The 14,914-nt window shown below is 37.6% G+C and overlaps 2 protein-coding genes and 1 non-coding gene across 3 annotated transcripts; all 3 read left to right on the top strand.

Moving 5' to 3' along the window:
- Window positions 1–7,914: 7,914 nt before the first annotated feature.
- On the top strand, window positions 7,915–11,697 carry LOC111206521 (protein NEDD1). The gene is made up of 10 exons (XM_022703563.2): window positions 7,915–8,211; window positions 8,390–8,493; window positions 8,599–8,859; window positions 8,956–9,060; window positions 9,204–9,269; window positions 9,404–9,625; window positions 9,779–10,273; window positions 10,450–11,055; window positions 11,140–11,301; window positions 11,390–11,697. The coding sequence occupies exons 1-10, from the start codon at window positions 8,037–8,039 to the stop codon at window positions 11,495–11,497; spliced, it is 2,304 nt and encodes a 767-aa protein (XP_022559284.1). The 5' UTR covers window positions 7,915–8,036; the 3' UTR covers window positions 11,498–11,697.
- Window positions 11,698–11,845: 148 nt separating this feature from the next.
- On the top strand, window positions 11,846–11,919 carry TRNAV-CAC. Its single transcript has one exon. It is a non-coding gene; the product is annotated as a tRNA-Val (tRNA).
- Window positions 11,920–12,017: 98 nt separating this feature from the next.
- LOC111206549 (PRA1 family protein A3) lies at window positions 12,018–13,880 on the top strand. The gene is made up of 7 exons (XM_022703712.2): window positions 12,018–12,340; window positions 12,414–12,454; window positions 12,533–12,611; window positions 12,929–13,015; window positions 13,095–13,183; window positions 13,273–13,344; window positions 13,454–13,880. Exons 1-7 carry the CDS (start codon window positions 12,183–12,185, stop codon window positions 13,555–13,557), a joined length of 630 nt encoding a protein of 209 aa, XP_022559433.1. The 5' UTR covers window positions 12,018–12,182; the 3' UTR covers window positions 13,558–13,880.
- Window positions 13,881–14,914: the final 1,034 nt, after the last annotated feature.

The raw sequence follows: 14,914 nt of genomic DNA, 5'->3' as shown, positions 1-14,914 counted from the left end.
CCTCCCGATGCACAACACATACCAAGAGTTTCTCCATGCCCACGGGTGTTGACACGTGCGTCTTCTGGGATGTCGCTGATTACCCTCTCCCTCTCGGTCTCCAGCTCCATGTGTTCTATGAGAATATCGTATCAGCTGTTCGTGCTCTTGTTTCCTTGTGGTGGCATCTCAATCTACGCCTATGCTGTCAACGAGGAGTTTGACTATGATATTGTCTGAATCCCACACACCGTGGTACTCAGTGCCGTGCCTAGCTTTCTTGGGGCCTAAGGCAAAATTCAAAGTAATAATGTTATTAAAATGTAAAATTTATTATAAAAATAATTCTAGTGAATGCAATAAGCTTCAGAATAAAAAAATATAATAGTGTTATGAAAAGAACTGGAAATTTATTGTATCGCATAAATTTAAATAAAGGGAAAATTTATACCCGTAGAATTTATAACACTGATATAGAGTGTTTATTATTAGAGAGAAGAGAAGTTGAGGTGTGTTTTACAATGAACGAAAACGTTCGTATATATAGAAAGAAATTTACTGTGCAAATAGTGCAGCGGACCCCATATCTTTATATTTTCAACAATTGCGGTGGCTGCTGCTTTTTTTCTTTGACTTTCGTAACACTCCCCCTTGGGGGCCGGTGTCACTATCCGCTCTCGCTTAACGTCTTGTTGCCTCGTTAAAAACCTTTCCAGGAAAACCCAATGGGAAAAACCATAGTAAGGTAAAAAGAGTACAACTACGTAAGCTCCCCCTCGAATGAACACTCATAGATCCTTCTGATGGCACATCCCAATGTTATGGATGTGTTTTCTGAATATCGAGGTAGGGAGTGATTTTGTGAAGAGGTCGGCTGCATTGTCGCATGATCGAACATATCTTACTTCAATCTCTTTATTCTTCTCGAGCTCTTGAGTGTATGAGAAGAACTTCGGAGGTATATGTTTGGTTCTATCGCTTTTGATATATCCTTCCTTCGTTTGAGCAACACATGCCGCGTTATCTTCATATAGAATAGTTGGCTCCGTATTTTCGTCAATCCCACTGCTTGAACAGATGTGTCGGCTTATTGATCTTAGCCATACACATTCTCTACTTGCTTCATGGAGTGCAATGATCTCAGCGTGATTTGAAGAAGTAGCAACAAGTGTCTGCTTCTGAGAACGCCAAGATATGGCGGTGCCTCCAATTGTAAAAACATATCCTGTCTGGGATCGAGCTTTGTGTGGATATGACTAATAACCTGCATCTGCAAAACCAATCATTTGACCTTTTGAACTTTTAGGATAAAACAAGCCTAAATCAGTTGTTCCTTGAAGGTAACGAAAGACATGTTTAATTCCATTCCAATGTCTTCGCGTAGGAGACGAACTGAATCTCGCTAAAAGATTAACAGCAAAAGATATGTCAGGTCGAGTACAATTTGCAAGATACATAAGAGCTCCAATTGCACTTAAGTATGGAGTTTCAGGACCAAGTATTTCTTCATTTTCCTCAGATGGTCGAAACGGATCATTTTCAACATTAAGTGATCTAACGACCATCGGGGTGCTAAGAGGAGTTGCTTTATCCATGTTAAAGCGTTTCAATACTCGTTTGGTATATGTAGACTGGTGTACAAATATACCCTTTCGAGAATGCTCAATTTGTAATCCTAGACAATATTTTGTCTGCCCGAGATCTTTCATCTCAAATTCTCCTTTCAGATAGTTTGATGCCTTTTGGATTTCGTTTTGAGTTCCAATAATATTAAGATCATCAACGTACACCGCGATTATCACAAATCCGGATGTTGTTTTCTTTATGAAAACACAAGGACATATAGGATCATTTGTGTATCCTTCTTTTGTTAAGTGTTCACTGAGACGATTATACCACATTCGTCCAGATTGTTTTAACCCATATAATGATCTTTGCAATTTTATTGCACATAACTCTTTAGGTTTGGAACTTAACGTTTCTGGCATTTTAAATCCATCTGGGATTCTCATATAGATATCAGTATCTAATGATCCATATAAATATGCCGTAACGACATCCATGAGACGCATTTCTAAATTTTCATTGGCCGCTAGGCTCATCAGGAATCTAAATGTGATTGCGTCCATAACAGGAGAATAAGTTTCCTCATAATCAATTCCTGGCCTTTGAGAGAAACCTTGGGCTACAAGACGAGCTTTGTATCTTGTAATCTCGTTTTTCTCATTTTTTTTTCGGACAAACACCCATTTGTACCCAACAGGTTTTACATCTTTGGGTGTGAGCACAATAGGTCCGAATACATTTCGTTTGTTAAGCGAATCTAATTCGACTTGAATTGCATCTTTCCATTTTATCCAGTCATGTCTCTTTTGACATTCATATACAGACTTTGGTTCTGGATCTTCGTTTTCTTCATTTATTTCCTTTGCTAAAAGGTATGAGAAAACGTCATCAATATCATCCATCTCATTTCGTTTCCATATCTTTCCATTATGGATGTAATTGATAGAAATCTCATGATTTCCTTCAGATTCAAGATGCTTTATATTGTCGTTAGATTCACAATTTTCTTCGTCCAAAATATTTTCTGTTATTTTGGGAGTATCATGCTTTTCACATTCCTTACGTTTTCTAGGAAGTTTATCCTTTGAACCAATAGGTCTACCGCGCTTTAAACGTGTTCCTGATTCACGTGTATCAACTGCCGTTCCACCATTTTGTGGTATTTCAATACGAGCAGGAGTATTTGCAGCGGGTATATGTGATTTAGTTACCATTTTGGTATCAGCAAATGCATCAGGTAGCTGATTTGCTATATTTTGTAAATGCATGATACGTCGAACTTCTAGTTCTGACTGTTTCGTAGGAGGATCAAGGTGTAATAACGATGGTACACTCCATTTGATCTCTTTTCCTACTTGTTTATTGTCTCCCCCTAGAGTTGGGAATTCTTTCTCATTGAAATGACAATCGGCAAATCGTGCCGTAAACACATCACCAGTTTGTGGTTCTAGGTATCTTATTATTGATGGAGAATCATAGCCAATATATATTCCCAACCGTCTTTGCGGTCCCATCTTTGTACGTTGCGGTGGTGCTATTGGAATATAAACCGCACAACCAAAGATTTTTAGATGAGAGATATTTGGTTCTTTTCCAAATGCTAACTGTAATGGGAATATCTATGGTATGCACTTGGTCTTATCCGAATTAGTGCTTCTGCATGCAAAATAGCATGTCCCCATACAGATGTTGGGAGTTTTGATCTCATGATCAATGGCCTTGCAATTAGTTGCAGCCGTTTAATTAATGATTCTGCCAAACCATTTTGTGTATGAACATGAGCAACAGAATGCTCTACTTCAATCCCTGATACCATACAATAATCATTAAAAGCTTGGGATGTGAATTCACCAGCGTTATCTAATCTAACTCTTTTAATTGGATAATCTGAGAACTGTGCTCTTAATTTGATTATCTGAGTTAGAAATCTCGCAAATGCCATATTTCGAGATGATAACAAACAAACATGTGACCATCTACTCGATGCATCGATTAATACCATAAAGTAGTAGAATGGTCCACACGGTGGATGTATTGGTCCACAAATATCACCTTGGATTCTTTCCAAAAACTTTGGTGATTCTTTGTCAATTTTGGTTGGTGATGGTCTTATGATTAATTTCCCAAGAGCACACGCATCACATGTCATTTTATTACTTTGGTATATATCTTGGGTTTTTATTGAATGACCATGTGAGCTTTCAATGATTTTTCGCATCATTGTAGTGCCTGGATGACCAAGACGATCATGCCATAATGTAACATCTTCTGGATTTCTTTTGATCACAAGATGTGATTCTATAGCATCAATATAAGTGTGATGCAATCCAGAAGGAAGTTCTGGAAATTTTTCCAGTACAAGGCCTTTGCCTGATTTTTCAGAAGTTATATATAAATACTTCTTTCCATTCTCAGTTGCAGACTGAGTGTTATACCCTTGACGGTATATATCTTTGAAACTCAACAAATTTCTCTTAGAATTTGGAGAATATAAGGCATTATCTATGGAAAACTTTGTTCCATTAGGCAACATAAAGTTTGCCTTGCCAATTCCTTCGATCAGGTCTGTAGGACCTGATATTGTGTTTATAGTCATTTTTACTGACTTTAAAGTAGAGAAATATCTCTTATCCTTCAGTATAGTGTGCGTTGTGCCACTATCTGGTATGCAAACTTCTCTACCAATTTGTTTAGTTGTTGTTCCATTTGCTTTCTTATCCATTTCTGTAACACACAGTTAATATCAATAAAGAAAATAAACTTTCATAAGTAAACATATTATGCATCAATAACAAGTACACAATAATTATACATTAGATATTTTGAAATACAACATTATTTTGAAAGTGAAATACATAATATTTTATGGCATCACTAGGCATTATTAAGCTTGATCAGTACAAGCACTTCAATTATTTTGATGAGTGGCCTCGTCGAAATCTCCCATAAAGTCAGAGGATTCGAGGTATGTCGATGTTGTACCCACAAGGTGTTCATTGAGATTTACTTCCTTTGCCTTGCCTTTAATAGATTCTTGGTACAATTGGCATAGATGCCGAGGAGTTCGACATACTTGAGACCAGTGTCCCTTCGATCCACATCTGTAACAGACGTTCTCATTTTTATGAGTAGGGTTTTCTTGGGTTTCTTTCCCTTTTACCCGATCAGATCGATTCCATGTGTTGGATCCCCTTCCTCTTGGGTTGTTACTCCTTTCATGGTTGCGGTTAAATCGATAACCACGACCACGACCAAAACCACGATTGTGACCACGGCCACGACCACGCCCACGATAGGAATAATTTCCTTTTTCCGGATTTTTTATATCCGTTGCATTTACCTCAGGAAATGCTTTGGTTCCCGTGGGTCGGGCATTGTGGTTTTTAATGAGGAGTTCATTATTTCTCTCCGCTATTATAAGCGCCACAGCGAGTTCAGAGAACCTCGTATACCCACAATTTCTATATTGTTCTTGTAGAACATAATGATTTTTGTGGAACGTTTGGTAAGTTTTCTCGAGCATTTCTGCTTCCGAGACAGGCTTACCGCAATAATCTAATTGCGCCGCTATTCTCAATATAGCGGAATTGTACGTTTCCACTTTTTCAAAATCTTGAAATCGTAGATTTTTCCACTCATCGAGTGCATGGGGGAGAGTAATTTTCTTTTGGTTATCAAACCTCTCCTTCAGAGCTTTCCAAAGATCTAAGGGATCTTTGGTTCTCGCATAATCATGCGTAAGATTTTCATCTAGATGCCTTCTCAGAAATATCACGGCCTTAGCCTTTTCATGAGAGGTTGATATATTGCCGTCTTTTATTGTTCCGAGTATTTCCTCGGAATCTAGATGAAGCTCCATGTTTGTAACCCATGCCGTGTAGTTTGTCTCAGTTACTTCCAATGCCGGAAACTGAAGTTTCTCGATTTTTTTGCCATTTGTATTTCTAAAGCACATAAATAAAAATTATTAGAATATTATTAATATTAAAAGGAACCGTTTACATTAATCATGCAAGCAATTACAAGGAGAAGCGATGTAAAGAAAATTAAACCGATATTCATCTTAAATTCACTCGGAGTAAATTCTCCAACGAATAAACCATAAATAGAAACACAAATAAAAATGGCACATAAAAACAAAAGTGCGCGAATCATCTTTCTTGAAATGAAAAATCAGAGGAGAGCGATTTGAAATTTTTGAGAGAAGATGAAATGTTTTGGATGATGAAATGGAGTGAAAATAAGTTGTATTTATAGATAAAAAATTACTGTTCATGACCGTTGGAGAAAGGAGAAATTTTTGAAAAAAATTCTTTGTGACCGTTGGTGTTAAATCGAGTGCACCAAAAATCAGTCTGAAAATATCGTATTAAACAGTCAATCAAATCTATAAAATTTCATAAAAGTAAAAAATTATGGCAATGAAATATTTATGTTATGACAACAAATCATGCGACGGCTCAGCCGATCAATGCAGAGTAATAAATAAATTATACGGCGGCTCGGCCGACCAATTAATAATAAACAGAATAAAAGGCAGCTCGGCCGACCAATAAATAATAAACAGGATATAAGGCGGCTCGGCCGACCAATAAATAATAAACAGAATATAAGGCGGCTCAGCCGACCAATAAATAAATTAAATTACTAGTAAATAATATAGGTGGTATTCCGGCCATTATAACATGATATAAATAATAGTAGAGGCGGTATACCGACCATTATAACAGGGTATAAATGATACAAATAAATTTTACCGAATCGCAGAGTGATCGTGCTGATAACGTGTTATGAAAATAACTGGAAATTTATTGTATCGCAGAAATTTAAATAAAGAGAAAATTTATACCCGTAGAATTTATAACACTGATAGAGAGTGTTTATTATTAGAGAGAAGAGAAGTTGAGGTGTGTTTTACGATGAACAAAAACGTTCGTATATATATAAAGAAATTTACTGTACAAATAGTGCAGCGGGCTCCACATCTTTATATTTTCAACAATTGCGGTGGCTGCTGCTTTTTTTCTTTGACTTTCGTAACAAATAGATATTTTTGTAATATTATTTATATAGCATTAAATTTGGTGAGAGTTGAAAGATATAAAATTTAAGAAATTAATTATATAGCACAAAGGAAAACTATGTCAATATTATCTTCATTTTATGGTAATCAAAATATATTAAGCGTCAGCGTAAGTGTGCAACTGTAAATTTAGAAAATTGTACAAGAAGACTTAAATAGCTATATAAACTGTTATAAAATGAAACTAGATGAGATGTATATTTGGAAACTGGTGTTATAAATATGTAACAGTCGAATATAATTGCTGAATCAAAACAAGTATAAAAAATTTTGAGGGCCTCTAAACTTGTGCTAGAGGTGGGGGGCTAAGGCAACCGCCTTTTTCATAGGCTGGTAAGCATGGCTCTGGTGGTACTCAAAGCTCCAGCCGACAAATTTTCGAGATTGGCTAAGATGACGATGGACTTTCTTTTGTGGTCGATTGACAATCCTCCCGCCGATGATCGTCAAGGTCCTGGAGGCCCTAATATGCTCTTAATCTCGAGACTCTTGCAAGACGACAAATTTTGCTGCCTGGATAAACTTAATAGTTTGAGTTCTAGGGGTCACAATGTTTTCTTGGCATTTTCTGCTGCAGGAAATATCCCACCACAAGTGTATTCTGTACAGTTATTGTCTTGGCAAGACCTATCAACAGTTGGAAAGTGCAAGAGTTTGCACCCAAGACCTGAAGACCGAACACTATTCAAGTAAATCTCACAGCGGTTAAAGAAGAGCGGATTAATACGCTTTAATGATCCAAGAGCTAAAAGAAGATCCACAATACAGAAGGCAATAATATTAACAAACAACATGCATGTGAGTTGGTCGATAACACATTTTACAAGCGTTTATATTTTTTTTAATCAACCAGTTATTTGTAAGTAAGTCAAGTTGTACCTTATATCATAAACCATTTAAAAAGATTTAAACAATTTGACTATTAGTTGTTTTGCAATCCAATTAAATAGTCAAATTAAATCCAATAACTCTACCTATTAGAGATCAATCATCATAATGATTGATTTAGGAATATCTCTATATATGGTTACAATATATATTAGCATTAACTACTAATGTAATACCCTAACATTAAGAGCAACCGATACTACCCTTAAAGCCAAACGATACCTCTGCAAACGGTATCCCTACGGTTGTCACTGACGCCATTTGAACCGACATTTGATTGTATACACATCCAAACCGAAACTAAACCAAACCAAACCAAACCAATTCAACATACCCGAACTGAACCGCATCAAACCGAATATAGAAGAGTTTCCGGCTACCTTTCCTTTTCCTTTTCTTTTTTTTGTTTCGGTTTGTTTTGGTTTTATCAATTTCATCACACATCGGAGAAGAAGAAGAGGAGCAGAGTCCCCCTTCCCGCATTGTTCAGATTCCGAACGATCGTCGAATCGGGAAGTCAATGACTACGAGAAACTTGGTGGAGCCTTCGTGGCGTCTTCTCGCAGCGAGCGGCGGAGACACGGTCAAGCTCTTCGACGTCTCCGCCGGCGCCGAGTCTTGCGATGATCCCTGCGTTTTGAGCTACACTCCGACGCCTCGCTCCGTCGTCAATTCCGTCAAATGGAACCATACGAGTAAGCAAAAAACCCTTAGATTAGGACTGTAAGCGCGAGATAGTGACGGCTTCTTCACCACTGATCTTAGGTTTTATTATAATTTCAACACTAAATCAGAATCTAGGTTTAACTCGTGATATCTAATTCACTTCCCTCGAGGTTGATGTGCTCAAGTTATGCTGTTTTGGGGATGTAGATATGGTTGTAGCGAGTGTGGGAGAAGATAAGAAGATATCTCTGTGGCAGAAAAATGGGAAGACCTTAGGATCTGTACCTAAGAACAGCAATGATATCAATGAGGTTACTACTTTTCTCAGGATTCTTAGCATTTCTCTAAGGTTTGTTGCATTTCATTGTAAACAATGTTAATCTATGTGTATTTGCTTGTCTGATGGTATTGTTCAGGAATGTTTATCAGCCATTAGCTTCAGCAACAAAGGGTCTAGGTATATATGTTCTGGAGGAACTGGTCAAACTGTGAGGATATGGGATCTGCAAAGAAAGCTTTGTATTAAAAATCTGAAGGGTCATACAAGTACAATAACGGGTGTGATGTACAATTGCAAAGACGAGCATGTGGCTTCTATCAGTGTCGGTGGGGATCTGATAGTTCACAACCTTGCGTCTGGAGCAAGAGCTTCTGAACTCAAGGATCCAAACGGGCAGGTTGTTCGGTTAGTATATGCATGGTTTCATTTATAGTTTGTGAGCTTTTTGTTCATCTAACTAATTGGCTTTTTGGATTTGATGGTTCAAAAGCAGATTTTGAAGGTTCTTGATTATTCGAGGTTCAGTCGACACCTTCTGCTCACTGCAGGTGATGATGGGACTGTGCATCTCTGGGACACGACTGGTCGTAACCCAAAGGTTTGATCTATTGCCATGTGTTCCATGTGGGAAATAATATATTACAATTTGCCTCCCTCCTATTGCTAACTGGAATGAGTTAATCTCTTCCCCTACATCTTTTTTTTGCTGAATCATTGCTCACTGGAATTTCATTTTCACAGATGACCTGGTTGAAGCAGCATTCTGCACCAACTGCTGGTGTTTGTTTCTCTCCATCAAATGACAAGGTTACTGAATCCTTATGAACGGTCTACTTACTTATACATGAACAAGACAGATCAATTTATTTGTATATTATGCTCTTTATATTCTTGTACCTCTCCATTGCTCTAACTTACGAAGTTTATGTACGGTTTGACAGATTATTGCTAGTGTGGGGCTAGACAAAAAGCTTTACACTTACGACTCTGGTACCAGAAAACCATCGTCCTGCATTTCATATGAATCACCTTTCTCTTCTTTGGCGTTTGGGGATAATGGTCACATACTGGCAGCTGGAACGGGTAACGGTAGAATAGTATTCTACGACGTACGTGGCAAGCCGCAACCTGTCACTGTCCTCCACGCGTACAGCAGTTCAGAGGTCAATACTTCTTATACCTTAGTGCATTCTTCTAAGCACTTTGCGGTTTTACTATAGTTGCATGGATGCCACATTTTGCACTTATTAATTGCAACAGAAACACTTATTTTGGTAAAGATGATTTATTCTAAGCTTTCTACTTTTATTAATCAGGCTGTCACAAGTTTATCCTGGCAAACATCAAAACCAGTTATTGTGAACGAAAGAAACTGCACGCCTGAGATGGCTCTTTTTGGTGGTACTGTGGAAGATTCAGTTGTCATTCCAGACCCCTCTCCTGCAACGACCTCATCTTTAGCTTCACATTCCACGGTGTTGCCAGGCTCTCATGGAGCTCCCTCTAGTACGTCAAATCTATCATCGGCAGAAGAAACGCCGAAAAGAAATCATCTATGGCCTGGTGGACCACTGATCAGGCTACAAGCACACCGTGCCAGTGATAGTTCTAAAGATGATATGGACATATTTTCCCCAGTCGTTGGCGTACAATCTGTTGAGAAATGGTCTGATACCGAAGGATTGAAAAGGGATCATCTAGTTCTTGATAAGAGGACTTCCTCCTTGACGTTTCCTTCTTCGAGCAAAGGAGGGTTTCCGTTTGGAGATGACGGGAACAAAGACTGGAAACTGAGCTCCACTTCTAAACAGGTTTTTGTTACTTCATCTTTCCACTACGATTTGGTCTCTGAACTCAACGTTATTTGAGCTTTTAGGTATTGAATGGGTTAGAAGAATCAATATGATTCAGTCGTGTTTGTTAAATCCTCTACTATTTAGCCTTCATCAGTGTTTAATCTTCTGCTCTTTGTATGTACTATATACAGGATGACACAAGGGCTGCTTTTTCTCCTTTTGGATCAACGCCCACAGCATTATCGAAAAGCGAATTCTCTGCTCTGACCCCGCCAGAAGCCTGGGGTGGCGAGAGGTTAAACCACTTGGCTGGTAATGACAAATTTTCTGATAAATTCAGTCACCTGAACCCGCCTCCGCGTCTCGGGATTTCCAGCTCAAGCGCTAGTACATCTGGATCGATGTATTCTGGTTCTAGAGATTTCCCTTTGTCGCTTGGTCAGAACCAGACGAGCCTCGCAAACGTTAGCATTAGCTCAGAGTTCCCTGGCGTGAGAGACTTCAACTCAAAGTTCGAGAAATCGTCAACGATTCTGCCAGACAATTTCCCATCCAGTCCGTTGCTAACCAAAGGCAACACCGCTCCGGGGAGCATTGATTCATTGAGGCTTTCACCGAGTTTGACTCGTAGGTTCTCAACTTATGCTGAGAGAATCGGCGATGGAGCCTTTCTCTCTTCTGGTTCGCCTAAGATAAAGAAAACAGGAGCCGAAACCAGAGAAGAAGTTCTGAATAATCTGTTGCAAAGACCTGAGAGACTGGCTGCAGATGCAGCAGGAGGTCTTCCGGTTATGAATGTATAAAAAGTTAACGAAACTTTTTATTCTTGATCAGTCTCAGTAACTTGACCGAGTTTTTTTTGTGTGGTAATTGTGTACTAGGGAGGAGGAAGCTTGCAACAGTCGAAGCAGCCTGAAAACAACTTCACGCTTCAGCTATTTCAAAGAACACTTGAAGGAACACTCGATAATTTGAAGAACTCAGTCCACGACGATATGAGGAACCTGCACATAGAGATACTGAGACAATTCCACATGCATGAGGTAAAACGTTTGTGTTTAGCAACAGACCTTAATCAGTATATTTTAAGATGAAATGTTTCTGGTATTTAACGAGTGGTGGTGAAAACAGATGGAGATGTCGACAGCGTTAAACTCGGTTCTGGAGAACCAAGCAGAGCTCATGAAAGAGATTAAAATGTTACGGAAAGAGAACCAACAACTTCGCCAAATGCTTTAGAGAGCGAAAAAAAGGAATGAAAGGATATATGAGTGCAACCATTTAAGCTTTAATGTAGTCGAATGTTTTGTGTAGAAAATGCATTTCACTGGAGTGAAACAAAGATTAAATGGATACTATTTCACTTTTTTCAGCTGAACTGTTGATACATCCTAATTTGTTATTTTCTAGCAGACATATATAATTGTCAAGTGCCAACAGATGTATAACTCTGTCTCTCCAACAAAAACTAAGGAATTTTCTCTTCTTAAATCTCTATCAAACATTTGCCTATAGCCATTTATTTCTCTTAGCTCAATCCTTAATTTTTTTGTTTAGACTTTTTAAAGGAGAGCAAATAGACATGTCGTCTGGGTGGTGTAGTCGGTTATCACGCTAGTCTCACACACTAGAGGTCCCCGGTTCGAACCCGGGCTCAGACATTTGTTTTTTCTGCCCGCGTTTTTCGCCATTTATCCAATGTAATGCTGCCACGTAATGATCTGCTACACGCTATATTTACTTCGCACGCGTTGGCAGACGTGTGTGTGTTGATTTTTCACTTTACCTTCAAACTAAACATCCCTGAATCAATCAATCTACAAATTTGAGAATCAATTGGAAGAAAAAAAAGGCTAATTTTCCATCTTATTCAGAGTAGATTGTTATTGATTGATTCATCTTGTGTGGCAAAAGAGATAGAGAGATGGATTGGGATAGCGTAGCTGCGGGGGATGTGGTAGAGGCGCTAAGAGAGGTTGAGTGGTCGACGAGTCCTCGTTCCGTGGCAGAGTTCTTCTCCAGATTCGCCTTCCCTCGCTCTTTCTCTAAATGGATGAGCCGCCTCAAATGCAATCTCTACTAGTCTCTCACTCTCTCTCTCTCTATCTCTTTCTGTTGATTTTGATTTTGATTTCATCTGATTTTCTTGTTGCAGCTATAGGACGAATTACTTCATCCTGCTGGTTTTCGTTCTGGGTATGTCAAAGCCTTGAGCTTTCTTTCTTTTTTTTCTTGTAGCTCGAAATCTGATTAATGATCAACTCTTGAGCTCAGGTCTTGCACTTATCACCCGACCTCTTGCCATCATTGGTGCTGCTCTTACTGCCTTGAGCTTAGCTTTCCTTAACGACAGGTGATTTTTGATTTCTCCTTAGTTTCTACTTTTATATCGCTGCCTTACAAATTCATTTGTTGTTGGTTCTCTTGGTAGTTGAATGCTTAGGAAGGGGCTGTCTATGTAGTTAAGTTATTATCCCTTTGTGAATATATTATTACATTCCAATAGATTATGGCGTTGGGTCTTTTAGTTTAAGAGTTGTAAGCTTCTCTATTTTCAGTTATTTATTTATTTTTATTTTTTTTTTGGCTTGACCCTAAGATTTGTATGTTTATGTCCTTCGAATGCTCATGCGTTGCGTTTGTGGTAATTTTTGTTGCTCTATTTTGCAGCTTTGCAGCTACTTTCAATGAAAAGGCTATCCGGACCATAAGGCAATTCTCGCCGCATTTAGCTGCAAAGATGAGGCCTCCCCACATGTTTGTTCTTTTTTTTTTTTATCTCCATGGAAGATTTTACTTGAAGAGTTTTTTTTATTATTTGTGAACGCTTTTTCAGGCCTGTCATTCGCGGGCGATCTGCGTCTAGAAAGACGGTGTACGTTTGTGGCCAACCACGTTTGGTGTTCGTGTTGCTGGGATTAACCGGTACTTTTAAATACTCAGTATCTCTAAACCCTCCTTCTACCTCTTGATATGCAACTGATGCAAAGTATTGGTTTTTTCGTTATGTGTAGCTAGCTTTGTCTTGTGGTTTACTTCCTGCGGTTTGTTATGGGTCCTTTATGCACTTGCCACTGCTCTTCTCCGTAAGTTGTTAAACTTGCAGTCTTTTTCTCTGTTTTTGGTCCGGTTTGAAACCTCTAAGTTTGAGTTTTTTTCTCTCTCTCTCTCTCTCTCTCTCTCCAATCTCCATAGTGATCATGCTTCATGCGAGTCTGAGAACTCCGAACCTCAAGGCACGCTTGAACACATTCCGTGAAGAGTTCAGGGCTGTGTGGCGTAACTACAGTGAACTTTAAAGTCAACAAGAAGCTTTCAAGCTTGAAGCTAAACGAAAGTTTCTAGTTAGCGCATAAAATTCCAAGCCATTCCTTCATGTGCGTGGAAAACAATCAAAGTTATTCTCATCGTGTAGCTAGCTAGTAAATTGTAAAGCCACTTTGTCTGGTTAGTTGAGTAGAATCACAGGGTTGGTTGATAAATCGATATAGTGTTGTGTGCTCTTAAGGTTCATTGTAATGCTTCTGCTGCTCAACACCAAGTCTATGTATCCATGGTTCATACTCTTTTAGTCTTTACATTGTGTTAGTGATTCAGCTTTTCAATACACCTTCTTTTACTTCTTCCACAAAGATTTTTATCTTCTTGAAATAGAATAATGCAATGCATTGTTATTGTATAAACCAGACAACATGTGTGGTATTTTTTGTGGAGATTGTAAACAGCAAAACAGAACGTAAACAATTAAGATCTTAATGAGGTTTTTAATTTAGGATAAGAGACGGTTTTTTAACTTTTTTTAGATTTTAACTAAGAAAAGCTAAGAATCGTATCTTAAGTAAAAGATATAAAAACCGTTTTTTAGCCGAAAAATGTGAAAAAAAAAATCAAATCAAATCATGAGTTAAGAACCCATTTCTAAGAACCCCGGACAGTGTTTTGAAACCCGACATGGACCCGCGGTTGAACCGGTAAACCCGGCAACCCAAAAAAAATTTGGTTTGGGTTTTGTGAAAAACTCAATATTTAGAAACCCGCAAAAACCCAGTAGAACCCGGAACCCGATACTGGTTGAACCAATAAATAATTTTTACTTCTTTTTTTAATTTTTAATTATGTTTTTAGATTATGTTTTATATTCTAAATTTCTAATTAAGAAGTTATATACTGACAAAAAAAATTAGGTTTTTCATTTTCAGTTTTGTATTTGTGATTTTTAGATTTTAATGAAGATTTCACTATGTCACTTGAAGAAAATAAAGTGAACGATGGTAGAGAGAACCAAAACTAGTTGATGTGATTTGGTGTTTATTTATTTCCGTTATTGATAATTTATTATAATGATTTTTTTTACTTTTGATTTATTTTGTATTTGAATTTTAATTTATTATTCACATTATACATTTAAATATTTATAAATTTTATGTCTTGATTTTTTTAGATGTCATAAATCTTACCTTGTTAGACAAAATTATAAATAGTCTAAACTATTTTTTGATATTTTGTATATCAAATGAAAATAAAAATATAGAAATTAAAGTTAAGTATTTTCTGAATGTTATTAAACATAAAAATATACATATTCAAACTATTATTTTATGTTTATAAAAACATTTAGAAAATATTAAACTTTAGTTTCTATATTTTTATTTACAT

This window comes from Brassica napus, chromosome C5, assembly GCF_020379485.1.
Source record: "Brassica napus cultivar Da-Ae chromosome C5, Da-Ae, whole genome shotgun sequence".
Lineage (NCBI taxonomy): Eukaryota > Viridiplantae > Streptophyta > Magnoliopsida > Brassicales > Brassicaceae > Brassica > Brassica napus.
This window is presented reverse-complemented; position numbering and strand designations above follow the sequence as displayed.

Excerpts from the sequence above, each read along its gene's own strand:
- LOC111206549 (XM_022703712.2), top strand. The coding sequence starts at position 12,183 with ATGGATTGGGATAGCGTAGCTGCGGGGGATGTGGTAGAGGCGCTAAGA. Across the intron at positions 12,341-12,413 it reads CTCAAATGCAATCTCTACTA|CTATAGGACGAATTACTTCA; the intron begins GTCTCTCACTCT and ends TTCTTGTTGCAG. Across the intron at positions 12,612-12,928 it reads TTAGCTTTCCTTAACGACAG|CTTTGCAGCTACTTTCAATG; the intron begins GTGATTTTTGAT and ends TCTATTTTGCAG.
- LOC111206521 (XM_022703563.2), top strand. The coding sequence starts at position 8,037 with ATGACTACGAGAAACTTGGTGGAGCCTTCGTGGCGTCTTCTCGCAGCG. Across the intron at positions 10,274-10,449 it reads TGAGCTCCACTTCTAAACAG|GATGACACAAGGGCTGCTTT; the intron begins GTTTTTGTTACT and ends TACTATATACAG. Across the intron at positions 11,302-11,389 it reads GACAATTCCACATGCATGAG|ATGGAGATGTCGACAGCGTT; the intron begins GTAAAACGTTTG and ends TGGTGAAAACAG.